This window comes from Pipistrellus kuhlii, unplaced genomic scaffold (assembly GCF_014108245.1).
Source record: "Pipistrellus kuhlii isolate mPipKuh1 unplaced genomic scaffold, mPipKuh1.p scaffold_m20_p_1, whole genome shotgun sequence".
In the NCBI taxonomy this organism is placed as follows: Eukaryota; Metazoa; Chordata; class Mammalia; order Chiroptera; family Vespertilionidae; genus Pipistrellus; species Pipistrellus kuhlii.
In genome coordinates, this window is record NW_023425404.1 from 32,744,447 (window position 1) to 32,765,368 (window position 20,922).

A 20,922-nucleotide genomic window follows, 5' to 3' on the forward strand; every position below is an offset into this window, starting at 1 on the left:
TGAACATGCGCATAAGTCCCCAAGGTCCAGAAAAGATGCTCAGGGCAAGCAAGGGCCGTGGCAGGGTGTCCACCCAGACCAAGTCAGGGAGCTGGTTAGCCAAGAAGTCACTGAGATGTTCCTTGAAAAGGCCCAGGACGCTCCTCTCCCCACAGAGGGAAGAGAACCAGTGAGTACCTTCTGCGTCCAATGGGCAGTGCAGGAAGGTTAGTGCACTGCAGCCCCAAATGCAACTCCCCCATGACCTTCCAGGACAGGCGGGTGGGCCTCGTGCACAGACCCTAGGTGAGGAGGGCTCTCCCCTGGACAGAAGCCTGCGGCCTCCGAGCTGGCGGCCAGAGGATGTGTAGGGAGCAAAGAAAGAGGGCGGCAGCAGGTCCCGCGCCCAGGCCCCTGGTTCGCGTCCCGTCAGTGGCCGCGGGGCCCGCAGCTCAGGGCTCCCCTGTCCCCGCCTGCAGCCCCGGGGGCAGCCGGGCGGGCTCCGCGCTCCGGGCTCTCGGGAGCCCCGGGCCCAGTGCTGGGCGCAGCCGTCGGGGAGGAGCCCCACAAGCCGCGCGCCTCGGCGTCTCTGCGGCTCGGGGGCCGCAGCTCCAAGCTCCCGACCAGCAGTCCGGACGGAGGGGAGGCCGGGGCGGCGGGGGCCCGGGGGCCCGGGGGCCTGGCTTCGGCGCGTCCCCGGCCGCGCGCTCCGCCTCCCGCCGCCTCCTGGGACGCAGGACTCCCGGCTTCCTCCGGGCCCCGCTCCCCTGGCTCCGCCCGGCCAGGCCCCCTCTCCCAGCCCCGCTCCCTCCCGGGCCCGCTCCCCTCGCCCCCGCCAGGCCAGCCCCCTCCCCCGGCCCCGCTCCCCCGCCCCGCTCCCCCCCGCGCCCCGGGCGGACCGTTGCGGCAGGCGGCGGGCCGCGGGCACAGCGGGCTGTTGCAGGGCACGCTGGGCCGCAGGTAGTGCTCCCGCACGATGCGCAGCGTCCGGCCCTGGAAGGTTCGCAGCAGCAGCACCTTCTCCCGCTTCTGCAGCATGGCGGCCGCTCCCTCCGGCCCGGCTCCGGCTCCGCTCCGGGCTCAGCTCCGGCCTGGCTCCGGCCGCGGGGCCGCCCCAGCCGAGCGGCGGCGCGGGCGGAGGCGAGGCCGCGGCTTCGGGCCCGCCCCCTGGGCCTGGGCCTGGCCCGCGCGGGGCTCCTGGGGCCCTGCTCTCCGCCGCCGCCCTCCCGCCCTGGCCCCCGGGGCGGGTGGGGCACTCCGGGTGGCTACGCCTCCCCCCACTCAAATCCCCACCCCGGCCTCAGTTTCTCCCTCCCTCCCTGCCTGGGAGCCGGATGGTGGCGGAGGGAACGAGCGAAAGACTATGGGAAGTTAATGTATGGACGCTGGAAGATGACACACGGAAGCCACCCTAAGGTCTTGTGAAGAAACATGTGCTACAACTACAGAGGGTTATTTTACTTTGTGTCTTCCCCCAGGTCCAGAGGGGAGTGAGCAGCCGTACTGCTATGGGTAATTTGTGCTTGATGTCCCTGAAAGAGCTAAAAGAATCAGCAAATAAGTCAGGAACCCTGCCAGCCTGTTTTTCCACCCCTCTTCCCCCTTAAAAAAATTGTATTTATTTTTAATTTCATGTATTTTTAATCCATATAAAAATTGAAACAATGCAGAGCCCGTCCCTTGAGGTGTAGACGTGTCTCTTTAACCCCAACGTTGTATGTAGCATTTGCAGCCTCTGGCGAAGGGAGTTTCCTTGACACTTGGTGAGACTCCCAGTTTCTTCTGAGATCACACAGCCTTGGTTGGAGAGAAGCCACTGTTCTTTCAAGCTCTTGAACAAAGACTTTTGAGCTGCACCAGAAGCATTACAGACAATTGTCACATTTAATTTCCACAAGTCAGGGGAGTCGGGCATGATCGTCCCCATTTCACAGGCGATGAAACAGGATTAGGGAGGTGAAGTGGCCAAAGTTACCCAGTTATTAAGTGGAGGAATCAATATTCAAGCCAAAGCAGACTCTTAACTAATTACTGTGCTATTCACAGATGAATAAAATATAGCTCTTGTTTATAGTCTGCTTATTGAGCTCTAGTCCAGGCAGTTCGTCCAGCTGGCTGGGAACATGGGAGTTTCTTGTTATGCTGAAGTAAGCAGAAGTAGGGTGTCCTGCTGGACTGCTTACTTTTATCCTGGGCCAGTGGTCGGCAAACTCATTAGTCAGCAGAGCCAAATATCAACAGTACAATGATTGAAATTTCTTTTGAGAGCTGAAAACCAACGTCTGTGCAGGGCCACTTTCAATCGCACATGGTATTTTGTGGAAGAGCCACACTCAAGGGGCCAAAGAGCTGACCACTGTTCTAGGAGGACATAGTAAAAAAAAAGTTATAGTCCCTCACCCATTGTGTTTTTATGTCAAGTTATCAGCAATATGGGATAATGTGAGGGAGATGTGAGATGGAATTTCACAATTGTGGAGGGCTGCCTGGGAAGGCACATGGGCATTTTCTTTTAAATTATCAGCTGAGTCTGAGACAACTGGCAGAGCAGAGGCTCCAATACACATTTCCGCAAGTTGGGGGAAAGTGCAATCAGCCCAGGTGTCTGGCAGGGGCGGGACTAGATATGTAAATCCAGACAAGCTACAGGAATGCTAGGGCCTACTTAAGAATGCAAATAAGCTCCTTTGATCCTAAGTTTTGGTGTTACTTCCTGGTATTGGGGGTATAAAATAAATGTGCTGGGAGGGGTCACATCATCATCTTCCTACCTCTCCAGCAGACAGGATGGCAGCCCACCCAGCTCCCGGCTTTAAATCTATCTCTGTGTCTTCTCTCTTTATTTCTATTATTTCTCAATCCCTGGCCGCCTCCACTTAGAACCTGTTCATTCATATCTCTTTTCGCGCTGGCCGTGGAAAAGAGAGATCCCCGCCATGTTTGGCCCTCGCCGCATCAGGCCCCGCACACAAGTTAGGAAAACATAGGGCTGGTTCATAGGCCAGAACAGTAGGAGGCCCCATAAAGCAACCCGAGGTGCAGGGGGCCCTCCCTAACTCAGGAGGCCAGTTCCAGAGATCCCAGGGGATAGGCAAATTTGTCCTTTCCATAAAAATGCCTCCTATTGCTGCCCAATTCCCTCCAAAGCGCTCCCATTTTCATTTTTCTCTTACTTCTGATTTTATGTCCTTAACATCTCTCCTTGGCATTTTGTAGCTTTAAGCTTTCTCTAAATTGTAACTAATGACCTTTTGAGGAAAAGAGTGTATCTGGCAGCTGTATTGAAAGCTGATTTTATCAGTATTTAAAATAATCCAAAGCCCATCAAGCACTTTTTTTTTGCTTGCATTGAGGCAATAATGAATAAATCATGTTCTTTAAAAAAAATTTTTTTTAAATTTATTTTTTAGAGAGAAGAAGGTTGAGAGGAACATCAATTGGCTGCCTCCCTGCTCACCCCCTAATCAGTGTGTTGGATTTCACACACATACATGTGTGTATGTGTGTGAAATCCAACCTGCAACCTGTATATGTGCCCTGACCAGGAAACAAACCTGCCACCTTTTGGTGTATTGGACAATGCTCCAACCAATGGGCCACACCAGCCAGGGCTAACTTTTATTCTTAAAAGCATGGCCCCTTAGTTCTCGGAAGTGATGACCTAAAATGGACAAGCATCTGATTCCTCTTGCCTGAAAAAAAACAAAAAAAAAGGTTTCTATGTCAGAATAAATTAGGTTATGCTGCAGTAATACACAACTTCAAAATCCCAGTGATTTAAAAACACCAAGATGCTGCCTGGGTGACTAGAAGCTCCACTGTTGTCCTTCACCAGAAGCTAGACTGATGGAGGCCAGTCCTTTCTGCAATACTGTTTGCTATTCTCTGGCAGAGGGAAAAGAGCCCTTTGGACCCCCTTACCCCAGCAGTTAAAAGCTCAGACAGGGAGTTCCTTCTGCCTGTTGGCTGGAACTAGTCACATGACCACACACCCAAAAGCAGAGCACAGAAACCCTTTGGTGAGCAGCAGAAGTGGCTGAGTGTCCCCAACGCACACCCTTTTGTCAGTCTGTTCTGCCATCACCTTCACCCCTGGTCCTGTGACTACTCTAGCTCTGCCCCACTATCCAGTCTCTGCTTAAGTATTCTACTGTCACCTCTTTTTACATCCTCACCCCTCTCCCTAATAGCGAGGGAACCAAACATAAGTCACCATATCATCTTTAATCCTATCACAGTCCTTCAAGGTAAATACGTATTTTGTGTGTGTGGGACAGAGACTGGTTCTCTGTTCAGCAAATCCATGCCCTCTTCTTTTCTGCGAATACAGATGAACCACATTTCCCATCTTCCTTTGCACATAGGTAGGTGTGGCCACACAATGTTATGGCATCGTTTCCAGGACTGGCCCATCAATACCTCTCATGAATGCTCTTCTTTCCTGTGCTACCAGCTAGATGCCGAAAGCCCACGCGGTCTTGGAAGCCAGCATTGAAGTCAGCAAACCCCCTCCCGCCCCCATCAACATGGGTCTCAGAAGGTCTGTGCAGAGCAGAGCCCTGCATCTCCCACCCAAGAGCATCCACAGAAGATTAATGTAAGAAGAAATAAACTTTTGTTATAGCAGCTACCATTACCCTAGCTCTGTGGTCTGCAAATTGCAGCTCTTTGGCCCCTTGAGTGTGGTTCTTCCACAAAATACCGTGGCCTGGGCAAGTCTATTTTGAAGAAGTGGCATTAGAAGAAGTTTAAGTTTAAAAAATTTGGCTCTCAAAAGAAATTTCAGTGGTTGTACTGTTGATATTTGGCTCTGTTGACTAATGAGTTTGCTGACCACTGCCCTAGCTAATACACACCTACTTTACAAAGGAGAGTGAAGGCTTGAGAATTGACTATTTGTTTTTAAAACACACACACCCTTAGTAGATAGTAAATGGTCTCGATGAAGGTTCTCAAGGATGCGTCAGCAGTTCTAAGTTGTGCAATCCTAGGAGGTGAGAGAGCAGCTCTGGTTCGGTCTGGGATATGGTGCCATGGCAGTGACATAAGGGGAAGGATGCTTGGTGGCTTGCTTCTCTTTTTACTTTTTTCTTACCCTGTCAATCTAAGTACAGATAGACAGCCTGGTGCCCAGATAGCAGAATGCTGTGACAGCTTTCAGCACTGATGGAAATCTCAGTGGTGGCTCGGCTTCCCTGGTGCATGACTGCAGTCTCTTTTCAGGCTGAGCACCGGCATGCTTGCACTGCAGGAGTCTGTAACATTTGCATGCCTTGTGCAGACGCACTCTGGGAGTGCAGACATCAGCAACCACTGGATTATAATCAAAAGGTCTCATCAAAAGGTTAGTCTTCAGAGGGCAGGACATTTGCACAAAGGGCTAAGAGGACAGGGAGGTTAAATCTATAAAAGGAATTCTGGAAGATGAGCTCTAAGGGTTAGCATGGATTCCTGAAGCAGGCTTTGAAATATTCTGTCTTAACTTACCTATTTAAGAGTACAATGGTACAACATGCTTGTTGCAACACATTCCAACAATACTGAGGTGTATGCCAAGTAAAAACATCGATGTTCTGCTTGCATCCAAAGTCTACTTCTCCCAAGTAATTTACCATTGTTGATCGTTGGTATTCATCCTAAAAGGCTTTAAATATAACCCTCACATTTGCAACGTTCTGAACAGCTTGTCAATTTATGCAGCATCAGCTAATTACACTAACATTTCTCAGGTGCCAGGCAGTGTTTGAAGCACTTTTCTTATGTTGTTTTTTTTTCCCATTTGATCCTCAAAACAATGCCTTGATTGTGATATTGTTACCAACTACATTTTACAGACATGCAGAAGGATTGAGACTCAAGCCACACATGCAGTGTGTGGCAAAGCTAGACTTAGACTCCAGAAAGGTTGGCTACAGAGCGCGGGCGGTAATGACGAAGTCATTGCACTTTTTAGCTAGCCAACAGTGAGTTACAGGAGGGGGTACATTCCATCGATATTTAGTGGACCATGGGTGATCCCACTTATTTTAGGGTGAGAGAACTGGAAACAGTGCCATTCAAATATTGACCCCATTTCTTTTCATTTTTTTGGTTATTTCTCACCTGAGGATATTTTTTTTCCCTTGATTTTTTAGACAGTGAAAAGGAGGGGGAGAGACAGAGAGAGACATCGATGTGAGAAAGGCAGATCTGAAAGAGACACATGTTGATTGGTTGCCTCCCTAATGTGCCTGGACCGGGGCTGGGGATGAAGCCTGCAACCAAGGTACATGTCCTTGACTGGAGTCAAACCCAGGACCCTTCAGTTTGAGGGCCGATGCTCCAGTCACTGAGCCAGACCTACTAGGGTGATCCTACTACTTTCCTAACTTCCATGAGCCTTAGTGATCTTGACTATAAAATACAGCTAGCAAGACAGATATTGCTAGCCATATTAACGAGTCAATGATTCTAAAGAGTCATGTACGTGTCTAAAATTATCCCATTTTTTCTAAAGAATCAACTTACTTTCAGTTGTGTACTAGCTCAGTGGGAGAGTCCTGGGAGGACAAATGGCTGCTGAGATTACTCTGCTCCTTGTTTTAGAGATAATTTAATTTCATATGTGTTAATCCTAGATTTTCACTTTTCTCAGCAGATACAGTGGCTCCCTTTTGACTTTCTAAAGATGCTATGAATTCCCATAATCCACTTTGCAATGATTACTCTAAAATGTTCTGCTTAACTCTTTCTAATTTTTTTAAAGAGAAAATTATTTTGTACTTACCAATTTTATATCTCAGCAAGTTTGTTACTGTACTGTTAACCTATCAATAATTTTGTCCTTCTACCACTAAGGGGCGCTGTTTATTGATATATATAATTTTTTTTTTTTTTTTGTGGAGGGTGAGGGTTCTTCAGCTGAATTTCTTTTTTGTGGTGGTATCTGAGTAGTTGAAACTTGGGCCTTTTGCATACTACTATTAAAACACATCCAATTAGTTGAGGCAAACAAACAAATCTTAGTAATAAAAAAGAAAGAAAAAGCAAAAAAGAAAAAGAGTCCTTTAGTATTAAACAATACATTTATCCAGGAGCTTAAAGGTTCAGATGCTCCAAAATTAATTAGAAACCGGGCTTCATTGATTAATACAGAAAATAAAAAGAAAATACTTGAAATCTTGAGTAAGACTAGCAGAAAATCCAGTTATGTGGATAGCCACTTATAATTCAAAAATAGAAGCATTACTATTTGTCATTTAATTTTTTTCATATTGATCTTATTTGATGGAATTAAATTTTCATTAATCTTGTAGGATTATTATTACCAGTGGAACATTAGCCATGATATATTTGTTATTTTATTGGGTGAATGTATTACAAGGAGTTTTTCTGTATTTTACTATATTTTTACTGCATATGTTTAAATTTGGGAAAGCGAATTCCATTTTATGTCTCACAAAGATAATTCTATGAATTATAAAACCTTATAATTACAATAGAAAAGTTGTAGGAAATGGCAGGAAGAATAAGGAGTGCTTAACAATGACCCTAACTTCTAGAAAACCTTCCAGGTTTTGGATAAACATAGTATTAAACTTTAAATGACACTTTTGTATTTGGTTCCAAAGGAAGAAGAATGAGGGCTGAGGGCTAAAAGTTAAAGTTACATTTACACTTAACTTTCTTTATATGTTAGGCCACAGTAAGCACGCCATATCTGCTTGTAATAGATTTCTATTGCTGCATAACAAGTGACTACAGACGTAGTCAGCTTACAACACACTCATTTATTATCTCAGTTCTCATAAGCCAAATTAGGTTTTCTACTCAAGACTAAAATCGAGGTGTTGGCTGGGCTGGTTCCTTTGTGGAACTTCGGGTCTTCTTTCAAGCTCACAGGGTTGTTGGCAGAGTTCAGTTCCTTGCAGTTGAAGGACTGAGGCCCCTGCTGTCTTGCTGGCTGTTAAGGCTGGGGCAGCTCTAGGCCCCGGAGGGCAGGAGGGCACCCGAGGTTCCATGGCAGGCGGCTCCCTCCATGTGCCTTCTCATACTTCACCAGAAAGACCCAGTCCCTTTAAGGGCTCACCTGAGTAGGTCAGGGCCATGGAGGATAATCTTCTACTTGAAGGTCAACTGATTTGGCAATTTAATTGCATCTGCAAAATCCTTTCACAGCAGCATCTAGATTAGTGCTTGAATAACCTGGAGAAGGTATGTGGATATCAGGGCACAGGAATCTCCCTATCCAGAATTCTGCCTACTTCTCTTAGTCCATTAAGGCTGTCCTAAACAACAGAAATTTATTTTTCAGGAGATTGGAAGTCTGAGATTGGGGTGGCAGCGTGGTTGCACGAGGGCCCTTTTCTAGGTTGCAGACTTCTTGTTTATCCTCATATGGCAGAGGGGCTCTGGATCTTTTTGGATTTAAAAAATATATATATATTTTATTGATATTTTTACAGAGAGGAAGGGAGAGTGATAGAGAGCTAGAAACATGGACGAGAGAGAAACATTGACCAGCTGCCTCCTGCACACCCCCCACTGGGGATGTGCCTGCAACCAATGTATATGCCTTGACCGGAATTGAACCCGGGACCTTTCAGTCCGTGGGCTGATGCTCTATCCACTGAGCCAAACCGGTTTTGGCTGGATTTTTTTTTAACAAGGCACCAATCCTATTCATGAGGGCTCCACCCTCATGACCCAAGCATATCCCAAAGACCCTACTCATACAATCATCATGGGAGGTTAGGATTTCAGCATGAATTTGGGGGAACACAAACATTCAGACCATAGCACTACCATAATGATTTATAATAAACATTTTATCTCAATCAATTATATTTAAAACTATGGTATTTAGTAAGTATCTGAGAACAGCAGAAGTGATGTTCTTAAAAAGAAATGAGAGAACTGAGCCAATAATCCAGAGGCTATAGCAAAAGTATTATAAATGAGTGATAGATTTATGCTCAAGCTAAGGGGGAGAAAACTGCACCAATACAAACCCATGTTCTATTAACCTTAAGCAGCAATGATGTACACGGGGCCCAGAATTCACTTAGAAATCACTGCATAGAGTCCAGCCGCGTCTGCTAACACAGGATCAGCTTGGCGAGGCAATGTGTTTGGGGGTCTTGTGGGCAAAGACCATCTTTTGTCTTACCCCTCAGTTCCTAACTAAGAGGAGTGATGCTGTATCCCCCAGATTAGAATCCTTTCTCAAAACCCCACTGCCACCGGTGATAGAAAGCCCTGGGATTTTTTGAAGATGTGAGTTTTAAATCTAAAAATTTAAAAAAGATGTCATCGTCATAGACATCCTTCATTGGGTGGATAGCTGCCGTTATCAAACCTGGAAGATTGGTTAGCTGCTGGTATTTGCTGCCCAGCTACCATATAGAATTGTGATGGGGTCAGAGCTGTGATTAAGGAACCTTCTCTGATTGCTGTGTTTGATTGGGGAAAAGCAGGAGGGCTTTCTTTACATTTTCCCCTAATACCTGACATTTTAAGAACATTTTAAAATATTCTTTTGCCAAGGAGAGAAAAGGCCTGGATTTTTTTTTATATCTTTCATTGAAACAATGAGACTCTTGTTATGTTTGCCACTTTCGCCTTTAAGGTCTTATATTATTTGATTTGGAGAACTGAAGGCATTTTGATCCCCTTCCAGTTCTATAAACATTGTTCTTTAATAAGCGTGAGGTATGCCCTGGCCAGTATTGCTCAGTGGATAGAGCATCAGCCGTTGGACCGAAGGGTCCGGGGTTTGATTCTGGCCAAGGGCACGTACCTTGGTTGCAGGCTCCTCCCTGGCCCAGGCCCTGGTCTGGGCGCATGTAGGAGGCAACCAATCGATGTGTCTCTCTCACATCCATGTTTCTCTCTGTCTTTCCCTCTCTCTCTCTCTAAAAAGAAAAAAAGAAAAAGTGAAAGAAATGAGCTCAAGGCATCACTGTTGATCAGAGAAAAGCATTATGTCCCTCCTTAAAGCAAACAGCACCTGCCAGTCTCCCGATCCAGAAGTAAGAAAGAGGAAGAGCTGTTCTTTGAGCCCACAGAGCACCATTATTTCAAAAGTACAGAAAGAGGGAATGTCATTAAACCCATTGCCTCATTGATTGATACAGAATATAAAGGTATTTATAGACTTAAAAGCAAGGCCATGGACCCACTTACCCTCCAAACATATTTATCTATTTATGACTAGTGTGATATTTGTGACATTGAAAACATGTTGTTTCGTTTCCTTTAGCATTAAGTTCATCATTTTAGTGAAAATGTAGAAAGGATAAATGATTAAACAGGAAGTAAAAGTGTATTGCTAATCATATTGTTGATTAATACTGAGCAGGTTATAATAAACCATACTTTTTAATTTTTTTTTACAAGCCAGTTGTTTTAGGCTTTCTTCAGTTTTAGAAGAATAAGAGGTATACATATTTACATGTGTATGAGGTGGGTACATCATATATATATGTAAAATCAGTCATGATTGGCTGGGTTATGCTGCAGTAACAAGTACTCCTCAAATCTCGGTGGTTTAAAAGAATAAAGGCTTACTTCTTGTGCACATTCTATGTCCCTCTGCTCTGTGTCATCCTTTCCAAGAGACCTAGCCTGATCTCTGCCAGTGCTTCTGTAATTGCTCGGCAGGGGGAAGGAATGAGACAAATCATATACTTGCTATTAAAGCTTCCATGACACCAATGACTTCTGCTCACATATCAGTAGCCAAAGCAAGTCACTTGATCACATCCAATTCCTAGTGCAGAGAGCCAGAAATATGTGGTAAACAGAACTAATCTCTCTCTCTCTCTCTCTCTCTCTCTCTCTCTCTCTCTCTCTCTCTTTCTCTCTCTCTCTCTCTCTCTCACACACACACACACACACACACATTTCAATGTGTATGTAGATTGAAATGGGGGAAATAACTTTAGTTGCTGAAGAAGATAAACTTTTGACTTATCCTTGTAATATTGCTACATCAGTAAATTTAGAATTAGTAAAAGCAACGGCTTAGGCAGTGTTCATAGAATATACCACAGTCAGTGAGAAGGATAAGGCAGATATTTATGTACATTCATGCAAATAATCCCTAGAAATATTGAACTTTTTAAAAAGCAAGTAGTAGAATATCTAGATCTCATTTATTTTAAAAGATACAAAGCACATAAATATGTTTGTGTGTGTGTGTGTGTGTGTGTGTGTGTGTGTGTGTGTGTGGAATGCATAAGAAAAAGCCTAGACAGTTTATTACTAAACAGTTGCTATTCATGGGGAACACAGAGGGATTTGTATAGCACATAGGAGATTATAATCCTTTTTACTTTACACAATCCTGTATTGTTTGAATTAATTATGGCCATTTATTTATGTATTGTATTAGTTTCCTAGGGCTGCTGTGACAAATTACCATACAACTGCTAAAACAGAAATTTACTCTTTCAAGGTTCGGGAGGCCAGAAGTCGGAAGTCTGCCTTGTCCCTCCCTCTGGAGGCTCTAGGGGAGAATCCTTTCCTTGCCTCTTGCAGCTGCTGGTGGCTGTGTTGTCCCTTGACTTGTAGCCACATCACTTTAATCTCTGCCTCCACGGTCCCATTGCTTCCTACTTTTCTGTGTGTCCCCTCTGTGTATCTCCTGTGAAGACATTTGTCATTGGATTTAGGCCCCACCTGCATGCTGAAGGATGACCTTCACATCTCCAGATCCTTAAGGTTCTTTTTCCAAATAAGGTCTCATTCACAGGTTTGAAAGACTAGGACAAGGACATACATTTTTTGGGTGGTAGGGTCCGGGGTTGGAGGGCATCATTCAACCTACTACACTAGTGTAACCTGAAAAAATTAAAATGGAAAAGGTTGAAAAAATGAATCACTATTAATAGTGATTGCTTCTGGGAGGGAAATATTTCCAAATTTTCTATAAGGAACCTAATGTGACATTAATAATTAGAAAAAACAGACATACAAAATATAGAGCAATAATAACCACCATACAACAAAAGCAAAACACAGGCAGATCCTAACTTATTAACAAGTGATCTTGACACTTAGAACAGAGTGGAAAGGTCATAGCCTCAACTCAGTGATAGGGCCAGGTGGGGGCTTAGACAGAACACCAGATACATTAGCCTTCTCTCACATGCAAGGTGGGGCCCCCACCTGGGCCTCGAGCCCAGGAAGAGCCACCCACACTGCCAGAAGAGAGGAACTACTTCCTTCGTATTGACTTATAGAAATTAAATTGCTTTCTTCCCAAGAAGCAACATGATTGAGCAGAGGTTGCAAGCATGGGCCAACTTTAGCCCACGGATGAGTCTGGTTTCATTTACACTGTGTGTATACAATTTTATTTTTTCTTTCAAATTAGTTGCCAACTATTTTCCCATAAAATTTTGGTTTTTGGCTTCTTCTCATCTGCTGCATTGGGTCTGCATTCTCCCATGGCAGCCGCCCACTGGCGCTGGGGAGCAGTGCTCCTTTTAGACGAACAGCACATGCGCGGCACAGCCCCTGTGATTTTGTGTTTTCCTGACCCGACTCTCCTCATTTGCATTGCCTACCTGGCCACTGTAGGCATTGGAGTTTGCAAACCCATGATGAATAGAATAAAAAAAATCACTTTGTGATATCATAGCACAGTACATTAGGGGTTAAGTGGGCTTGTGCACACTCTTGCTTCCAGGAAAAAAAACAAGCATTCTACGTTCCAAACAGCCAACAAATGAACCTGAAGCATGCAACCACTTCATAAATTGGTGGCTCCTCTATGGTGATGTTTTATAGTCTGCCTAAACAAGTAATGGAAAATGCATATCCATATATGCACTCATATCAGAAATCCAATTCCACAGGCTATTTGGGAACGAAGTTTCAAAATTCGTCTGAGGATGATTACGTCGTCTGTCTGAGTTTGTGCAGACGGGTGTGTGTGCACCCACAGGAGCATGGATGTGTTTTCACTCCACTTGGGCCAGAAACCCGTCCTCCTAAGCCCACCTGAGGGATTAATTGGCCTCATCATTATTGGGTTGGAATCAGGACCGCTACAGAATTTTGTCGTAGGGATCTGCATCGACTCTTGTCCGATGTTTCCAGTGAAATTCTTGAATTTTTAATTCGAGTTGAGCTGTGGAGGTGAGAGGAAGTGGGCTGTAGAGAGTGTCGCCTCAGCAAGGGCTGAAGCCTTTTGGGAAGGCAGTCCTTTTCTGTGATTTCCAGAACAGATTGCTGACTCTGTGTAGAATGTCCTTAAGGTTTCCCCCTCCTAAATTAATACGTATTTAATGAGTATCTATTCTGCTCGGAGCAGTAAGGCGCGCGCGCGCGCGCGCGCGCGCGCGCGCGCGCACACACACACACACACACACACACACACAAAATGAAGACATGGATGGCGCTTTCAGTCTGATTAGGAAGACACAAAGAGGCAAACATTACATAACAGCACAGTATTATGTAAAACATGAGATGCCACAGGTAATGAGCCATGATTTGCCAAGTGGATGTTTATTTGGAAGTGTATTGCCAAATACACTTAGAGACTATAAATGTACAATTTATACCTTCAGGGGAGAGAAATATCCTTTCAGGCCAGGGGATGGCCAAGCATTAAGTCTAAGCAGAACAGCAGGTGAAACACCAAGAAGGCACGTGGCAGTGGGAAATGGAAGGTGGCCTTGCCCATGACAGAGAGTTGTGTCAGAAAGCTTAAGGCCTCCACTTGAATGACAGGATCACCAATCCTGGGCTTTGTTGCATAGACAGTGGGGAGTCCTGGGAAGTCCTGGCAATCAGAGGGATGCTATGACCCAAGTTGTGTATTGGAAGATCAATCTGGAGGCGATGTCAGGATGATTTGGAAGAAGAAGGAAATGAGAGCAGAAGGGACACTGGGAAGGAAGTTCCTGTAGAGGAGAAATCGCTTAACCTTGGAAAGGCAGAACTTGAAAAGAAGGGATAGATCGGGGACAAAAGGACTTGGGGGCAGACAGATTGTAATGAACAGGGAGGAGGGGCAGAAACATCAGGGTGGAGGAGTGATTCTAGGTTTGGGCTGGAAATGAGGACATCAGTGAAACCTTGGGCTAAAAGAGCCATGTGTGGCAGGAGGTCCAATGGGAGATGGCAGGAAGAGCAGATTGATTCGAGTCCTGCTTTGAGCTCTTGATGTAGATCTGGATACAGGGATCTACATTTTCAACTGATCTGTGCACATGGTCATCTCTTCATTCACACTCCATGGGCCTAACACCAGCAAGTGATTAGGACCAATGGTGGATGCTGACTTGTTAGACCTGCAAGCCCTCCATACCTCCTCCAGCTGGGTCAGTAGTCTCCGATCTAGTAGACCACCCATCCCACATCTTTGCCTGGTTGAGTGTTTTATAGCTGAACTACTTGAAAGATACATAGTACTTACTCTAGCCTATATCTCCATCTTCAGGAAGCCCACACCTCTGAAATTCAACAAGCTTTTTATTTTTTTTAAATCCTCACCTGAGGATATTTTTTTTCATTGATTTTTTTTTTTTAGAGTGGAAAGGAGAGAAAGAGGGGAAGAGAGAGGGAAACATTGCTAACATTGATGTGAGAGAGACACTTTGATTCGTTGCCTTTCACATGAGGCCCTTGGCCAACCAGGGTCAGGGGAAAAACCTGCCTTTGACCGGGAATCAAACCCACTACCCTTTGGTGTGCAAGCCAATGCTCTAATAACTGAGCCACACCAGCCAGAGCTCAGCAAGCTCTTCTGACTATGCTTTCAGGGTTTACCATGCTCCACCATTGAAGTCCTTCCTTATGTTTATTTTACATTGCTCAAATTGAGCTTGACCTTCACAATAGAGTTACAATGTGCTCCCTTCCCCCCCGCGGCCTCCCCCCTCCCCCCACGTCCCCTTTCAACTAGTTCCCCTTGAAGTTTATGAGCTCATGTATGTATGGAGTAACTCCAGCAGCAGTATTATTATGCTTCTATTGAATACTCATTCATTAATGCAATGCCTTTGTCAGAATGGGGGAGGCAAAGAAGTTGGCACCCTGACTCTTTGGGATTGTTGCTAAATGCGAAGACAAAAATCCCCAAGTGAAGCCTGTCCTTAGGTGCAGCAGAGGATGCATTGTTTAACAGAATTCTGGGTAAACCCGTCCTTATTCCTTTTTATTTTTCCTATCCCTTTGTTTTCAATTTTCCCCTGTCGGGCATCAAGTGCTTTTTCTATGCCCTTTGTGTTCCTTTCACTTTGATCTGCATCTCCCTGCTTTGCCGAACACAACCAGCCTGCATTGATATTCATTCACCCCAAAATTACCCAGTCCATTTTGAGGTTGGAAGCTGAGACTGGTGACGGGTGCAACCTGGAATATATAAACATGACTCTTTTTCAGGGAGCATCTAAGATGCCAGTCTTAGCAGCCTCATTTTAAAAACTATTTATATTCACAAAAGTCTATAATAGCATTTTTTATTGTGTATGTCTGTGATTTGGGTGCTTTTCCCCCCCCATGCCTGCTTCTTATTATCGCTCCACACTGACTACAGCCTTAAACGATAATGAAAACAGAAACACTCTTTTCAAGAGGCGATGACTGCTTTCCATGTCCTTCAGTGTGTATGTGCTCCCCTGCCTGAAGGGGCCGGGTGAGCGTTTAAAACATCCGCTCCGACTCACTCAGAACCCAAGTTTATTTCCTCGCAGCATTGACTCAGTCTTTTATTCTCTGCAGAGAACAAATTGAATGCCAGTGTGTGGGTGTCTTTCAGACGAGACCTCAAAACCAGAGGCTCTCTGTGGCCTGTGGGGACATTGGAGTTCTTGTCCTGCTGTCCTTGCTCTGAGTTCCAGAACCTGGCTTGGCCCCAGATGTCACAAACTCGCCTTTGAAGAGAGATGATTATTCGGGCCTTTCTTCCTTCAGGTACTGCTGTTTCCCTGCTTCCATGATGTGACCTGCTGCTTTCACCCTCTCGTTTTCCAGTGCATTAAAAAGCACACCAAGCAACAAAAGAGTTTGCCTCAGAGTCAAAGGGCTACAAATATGAGCTTGTTATCTGTATTCCATTATTTGTGAATAATTCACAACTCGATTGCCATGTGTATGATTGACTTGCAATTATGGGTTGTGTTTTACAGCAGCTCTGAATGGCATTCTCCCCTGGTTGTTCCTTAAGCCAAGTCTGGAACCCCTGGGTCACATGAGAAAGGGGGGATTTTTATAGACTCCACCCTATCGTTTTTTCCCCCTTCAACCCTTGATATTGGATCTGTAATTAGTGATGTAATAATAAAAATACCTTCCATTTGCTATAGTATGCCTTTTCAAAAATGCTTTAGCATGCTCTCCCTCCTGGGAGCTCGCCTGCACCTTCCCCTTCCTCCCTTCTCCCCCCCCCCCCCCCCCCAGGAGCCTTATCTCTACCTTTCTCTCTCCTAAGCTCCAAGGCTCTTCTTTTGCCTCTATAACTTGTTTCCTGAGCCCATTTTTTCTGCTCACTTCTTCCTCCTCTGTGACTTTCTAAATAAACTTTACCTGATAAACACCACCACCAACAAACACCCCAAAATGCTTTACATGTTCTGCGATCGACTCTCCAAAAGTGCTTTCAGTACAGGGAATGCAAATCCTATGGCCTTATTTTATAAGGAAACAGACCAAGCAAGGCTAAATGACTTGCCTAAGTTCTTACAGCAAGTCTAAGATGGATCTGGAACTGGGACCAGATTTCCTGATTTCAAGGTGTGTTGTTTTCCTCCAGCCACTGCATTTTATAACAAACTCAAGATAATTGCTTTTACATACAGGGTGGGGCAAAGTAGGCTTGCAGTTGTGAGTACATGAAACAGTTTATTCTTGTATTATTATTTATTAATTACTATATTATTTTCCAAATGAACAACTGTAAACCTACTTTTGCTCCATCCTGTATAAGATTTCATTGAATTCCATGATGACCTTACAAGCTGGATGAGCAGGTATTATTATTTACATCTTCCAGATCAGGAAGTAGAAATCCAGAGAGAATGAGAAGATAAGATGGTGATAAACCACTCATTTAGTTGCCTTGACCAAAAATTTAGACTCATCCTTGACTCCCTTTTTTTCTCTTACCCTATATTTAAGCCATCAGCAAATCTTATTACAAATATATTTCAAATCAAGCATTTCTCACTACCTCTACTGCTGTTATCCTGGTCTAAGCATTTGTCTTTCTCACCTGGATTTCCGCAGAAATCCTGTAAGGCCAGTCTCCAAAGATATTCTCCAATGAACCGGACCTCCTATAGTCATGTGGTTCTACAATGTTGAGTTTCAGCTGCTCTGTGAGAGTTTAATTAATAGAAGGTGGATGATGTGATTCTGTGTATTTCATGAGGCTTTTGTACTTCTGAGAGCCCTGAGCCATCTCTAAGAAATTCAGTTACTCTTCTGGAGAGACTAAGTGAAGAGACCACATGGAGAGCCCATGTGAAGAGGGAGAGGCCCAGAGACTGCATGGGGTGAGAGAGGCCCAGTAGTCAGTGCCCCAGCTCAACCCAGCCTTTTCACTGTCCCACAAAGGTGTGAGGTATATAAATGAGCATCATGGACATTTCAGCCAGTTGTACCCTCATAGGACTGCAATCCAATCTGGTATCATATGGAACAGAAGAACCACCCAGCTGAGCCCAGTTCATCACAGAATCATGAGAGATAATGAAATGGTTGTTGCTTTCAGCCACTAAGTTTGGGGTTGGTTTGCTATGTAGTGATGGATAACTGTAACATCTAGGGGTCTCCTTTGCTTCCAGTCTTACTTGCCACCAGTCTATTTTTCACACAGAATATTTTTTTAAAATTGTGGTGAAAAAAAAACTAACATAAAACTTACCATCTTAACCATTTTTTAAACCATTTTAAGTGTACAGTTAAGTAGTGTTACATTCACATTGTTGTGCAATCTCCAGAACTCTTTTCATCTTGCAAAACAACTCCTCATATCCTCCTCCCTCTAGCTCCTGATAATCACTTTTCTTTCTGTTTCTAAGAATTTGACTCTCTAGGTTCCTTGTATAAGTGGAATCATACAGTATTTGTTATGTTTTTAAAAAATAAATATATAGCCAAAACTGGTTTGGCTCAGTAGATAGAGCGTCGGCCTGCGGACTGAAAGGTCCCAGATTCTGGTCAAGGGCATGTACCTTGGTTGCGGGCACATCCCCAATAGGGGGTGTGCAAGAGGCAGCTGATCGATGATTCTCTCTCATCGATGTTTCTGGCTCTCTGTCCTTCTCTCTTCCTCTCTGTAAGAAATCAATAAAATATATTAAAAAAATAGATATATTCTTATTGATTTTAGAGAGGAGTGGAAAGGGAGAGAGAGAGATAGAAATATCAATGATGGAGAGAATCATTGATTGACTGCCTCCTGCACACCCCCTACTGGGGACTGAGCACAAAACCCAGACATGTGCCCTGACGGGAATCGAATCATGACCTCCTGGTTCATAAGTCAACACTCAACCACTGAGTCACACTGGCCAGGCATGATTTTTAATTTTTTGAGGGTCCTACATACACAGAAGATTTTCAACAAATTTTGTCACTCTCTTCTCAAAACCTTCTATTGGCTTCTCATTACTTTTAGAATAATATTCAAGACCCTGACTATGGCCTACAATTTATCAATCCATGGCCACGTCACCAGTCTCATCTTCTGTCCTTCTCCATCCTCTGCTTTAGCCATTCTTAGCATCTTGCTGCTCCTTGTCACACCAAGCACTGTCCCACTGCAAGGTTTTCTACTTGCCATTTTCTCTGCCTAAAATGTTCTTCATTGATAACTAGCATGGCTTGTACTGTCACCTCATTCAAATCTCAGTTCAAATGTCCCCTCCTTCTGAAACACCTTCCCCCACTACCTGGTTTAAAATAGTACCCTCATCCTCTCGATATCTTTATTTTCAATTTGGTATTTATCTCTACCTAGTAAGTAGGGAATTTATATTACTGGCACACACATATAATACAAACTATGTACCTGGCACACTAAATACTTTACATAATTGATAAGCAATAAAAGTGTTGGGGGCTTTTTTTTTTTTTTTTCATTCAACCTTGTGAATTAGGTATTGTTATTATCTCCATTTTACAGATGAGAAAACTGAGACAGCAGGTGGTATATAACTCCCCTAAGGTTCTGCTGCTAGTAATTCACAGAAGTAGAATTGAACCAAGGCAGTTGGGATCCAGAATCTACTATTATGCTCATCTCATTATAAATGTGTATGTGTAAAATATGTATATAATGTATGTGCTTATTGTCTATATTTCCCATTGGGTGTAAGCTCCACAAGGACAGGACATTGTTTTGTTTACTGTTCCCCAGGCTTAGGACAATGTCTGGTACATATTAGCTTTTCAATAAAAATGTATTGAATGAATGAATGAATACATGGGTTACATATTGTTAAAATTGTATAAATTTTAAAATTGTTAATGCATACATATTTTTAAAAAAATCTTATTTCAGAGAGGAATGGAGAGAGAGATAGAAACATCAATGATGAGAGAGAATCACTGATTGGCTGCCTCCTGCACAACCCCACTGGGGATGGATCTGGCAACCTGGGCAGATGCTCTGACTAGGAATTGAACAGTGACCTCCTGGTTCATAGGTCAACACTCAACCACTGAGCCACGCAAAATATATATATATTTTAAAGACTCTCAATTGTTCTTCATATTATTTTTTTCTTTCTACCTTTAAATTATGTAGGGGAGTCCTTCTAGCTACTCTTTTTGATCAGATTGCCATTGAAATGCAGGCCAAAAGAAAGGAAGACTGGTGTCTATTGAAGAGTGGCATCAACGCATTAAAAGTCTGGTGGCCCTACAGACTTAATTCAGCTTTATAAAATGGCTAATTTATACTCTGGGCTACTCCAGCTTACCCAGGTACGCCTGGATTACATTATACAAAAAAGTAGATGGAACACAAATATAATAAGCGTTGGCTGGGCTCCGTTATGACCTTATTGTCACTGATAAAGACAAATCTCATAATTCACTGGTAGCAATGTCAGTGTTTTATCTTTCCCTGGACTCATGAAGATACAAGTCACATCCACGGTGCCTGCTCTGTGTGTGACAAGGAAACTCAGGCAGCCAATCGTTACAAAGGTGATTCATTCATTTGCATTCAGAAATCCTGTTGGTTAAAAAGCAATAAAAGTGTTGGGGGCTTTTTTTTTTTTTTTCCACTCTATAAAAAGTGGCTCACTGATGAAATATACGCCTGCACTCATCTGGCAGACCTGCTGTAAAAAATAACATTTGGCAGTGGAAAGTGGGGCTTTTGCTTGAGGAACTGATGTGTATATATAATATTTGTACATTTCTTAGATGGCCATGGACACTTGGCAATGCTTTCGTGTTCCAAAGTCTTGCAAAGGTAAAATTTACTATAGCGTGGGTCTTGATTTTTAAAGTGTAAAGCAGGAGATTGCAGAATGAAGTGGTAAGACAAATGAAAGGATTGGAGCAGTAGGATGCTGACCTTAAGTGAAGTGTTAATTTGATTCACATGTCAGTCCTAAGAAAACACTGTGCTTTCTTTCCTGCATGCTCCCTGCCTGTTCTAGCTCCATCTCGGCCCCGATTGCCTATGTCTGCTTCTGCCCTTAGTCTGTTCTTTAAGCCCTGACTTTGGCCACAGAAGCCAGTGTAGGGCCAAGCAACCCAGACAGGGCCCCTGAGGCACCAAGCAGATCCAGAAAGGTGAAGTTGCTCAGGGAAAAGGAAGAGACAGCATCATGGGGCAGAGGGAGGGTGGAGAATTCCTGTGTTGCTGAAGGCTGGCTCACCCCGCTGGGGCACAAACCAGTAGGGAAGCGTAGGTGTTTATTTTCAGAGCAGGTGCTGTATCTTCATTTATGCTCTGCTGTGCTAAGTACAATGCTGGTGCAGGTAAAT

General features: G+C 44.2%; 1 protein-coding gene and 1 long non-coding RNA gene across 5 annotated transcripts in view; one reads left to right on the forward strand and one right to left on the reverse strand.

The window, feature by feature from the left end:
• Nucleotides 1-1,118, reverse strand: part of DIS3L (DIS3 like exosome 3'-5' exoribonuclease) — a 33,386-nt gene extending 32,268 nt beyond the window's left edge. For 2 of the 4 annotated variants that reach the window (XM_036438267.2, XM_036438222.2), the window contains exon 1: nt 879-1,118. In XM_036438267.2, the coding sequence (XP_036294160.1) occupies nt 879-1,017 (139 nt within the window). In that variant the 5' untranslated portion in view covers nt 1,018-1,118. Of the gene's footprint in view, nt 1-177; nt 194-280; nt 410-878 lie in introns of those variants that run through there. The other 2 variants (XM_036438249.2, XM_045581354.1) reach the window with 2 other exon arrangements.
• A 162-nt stretch (nt 1,119-1,280) lies between these two features.
• Nucleotides 1,281-19,395, forward strand: LOC118719172. Its single transcript, XR_004988052.2, has 3 exons — nt 1,281-1,491; nt 4,433-4,576; nt 19,103-19,395. It is a non-coding gene; the product is annotated as an uncharacterized LOC118719172 (long non-coding RNA).
• The last annotated feature ends 1,527 nt before the right edge of the window (nt 19,396-20,922 follow it).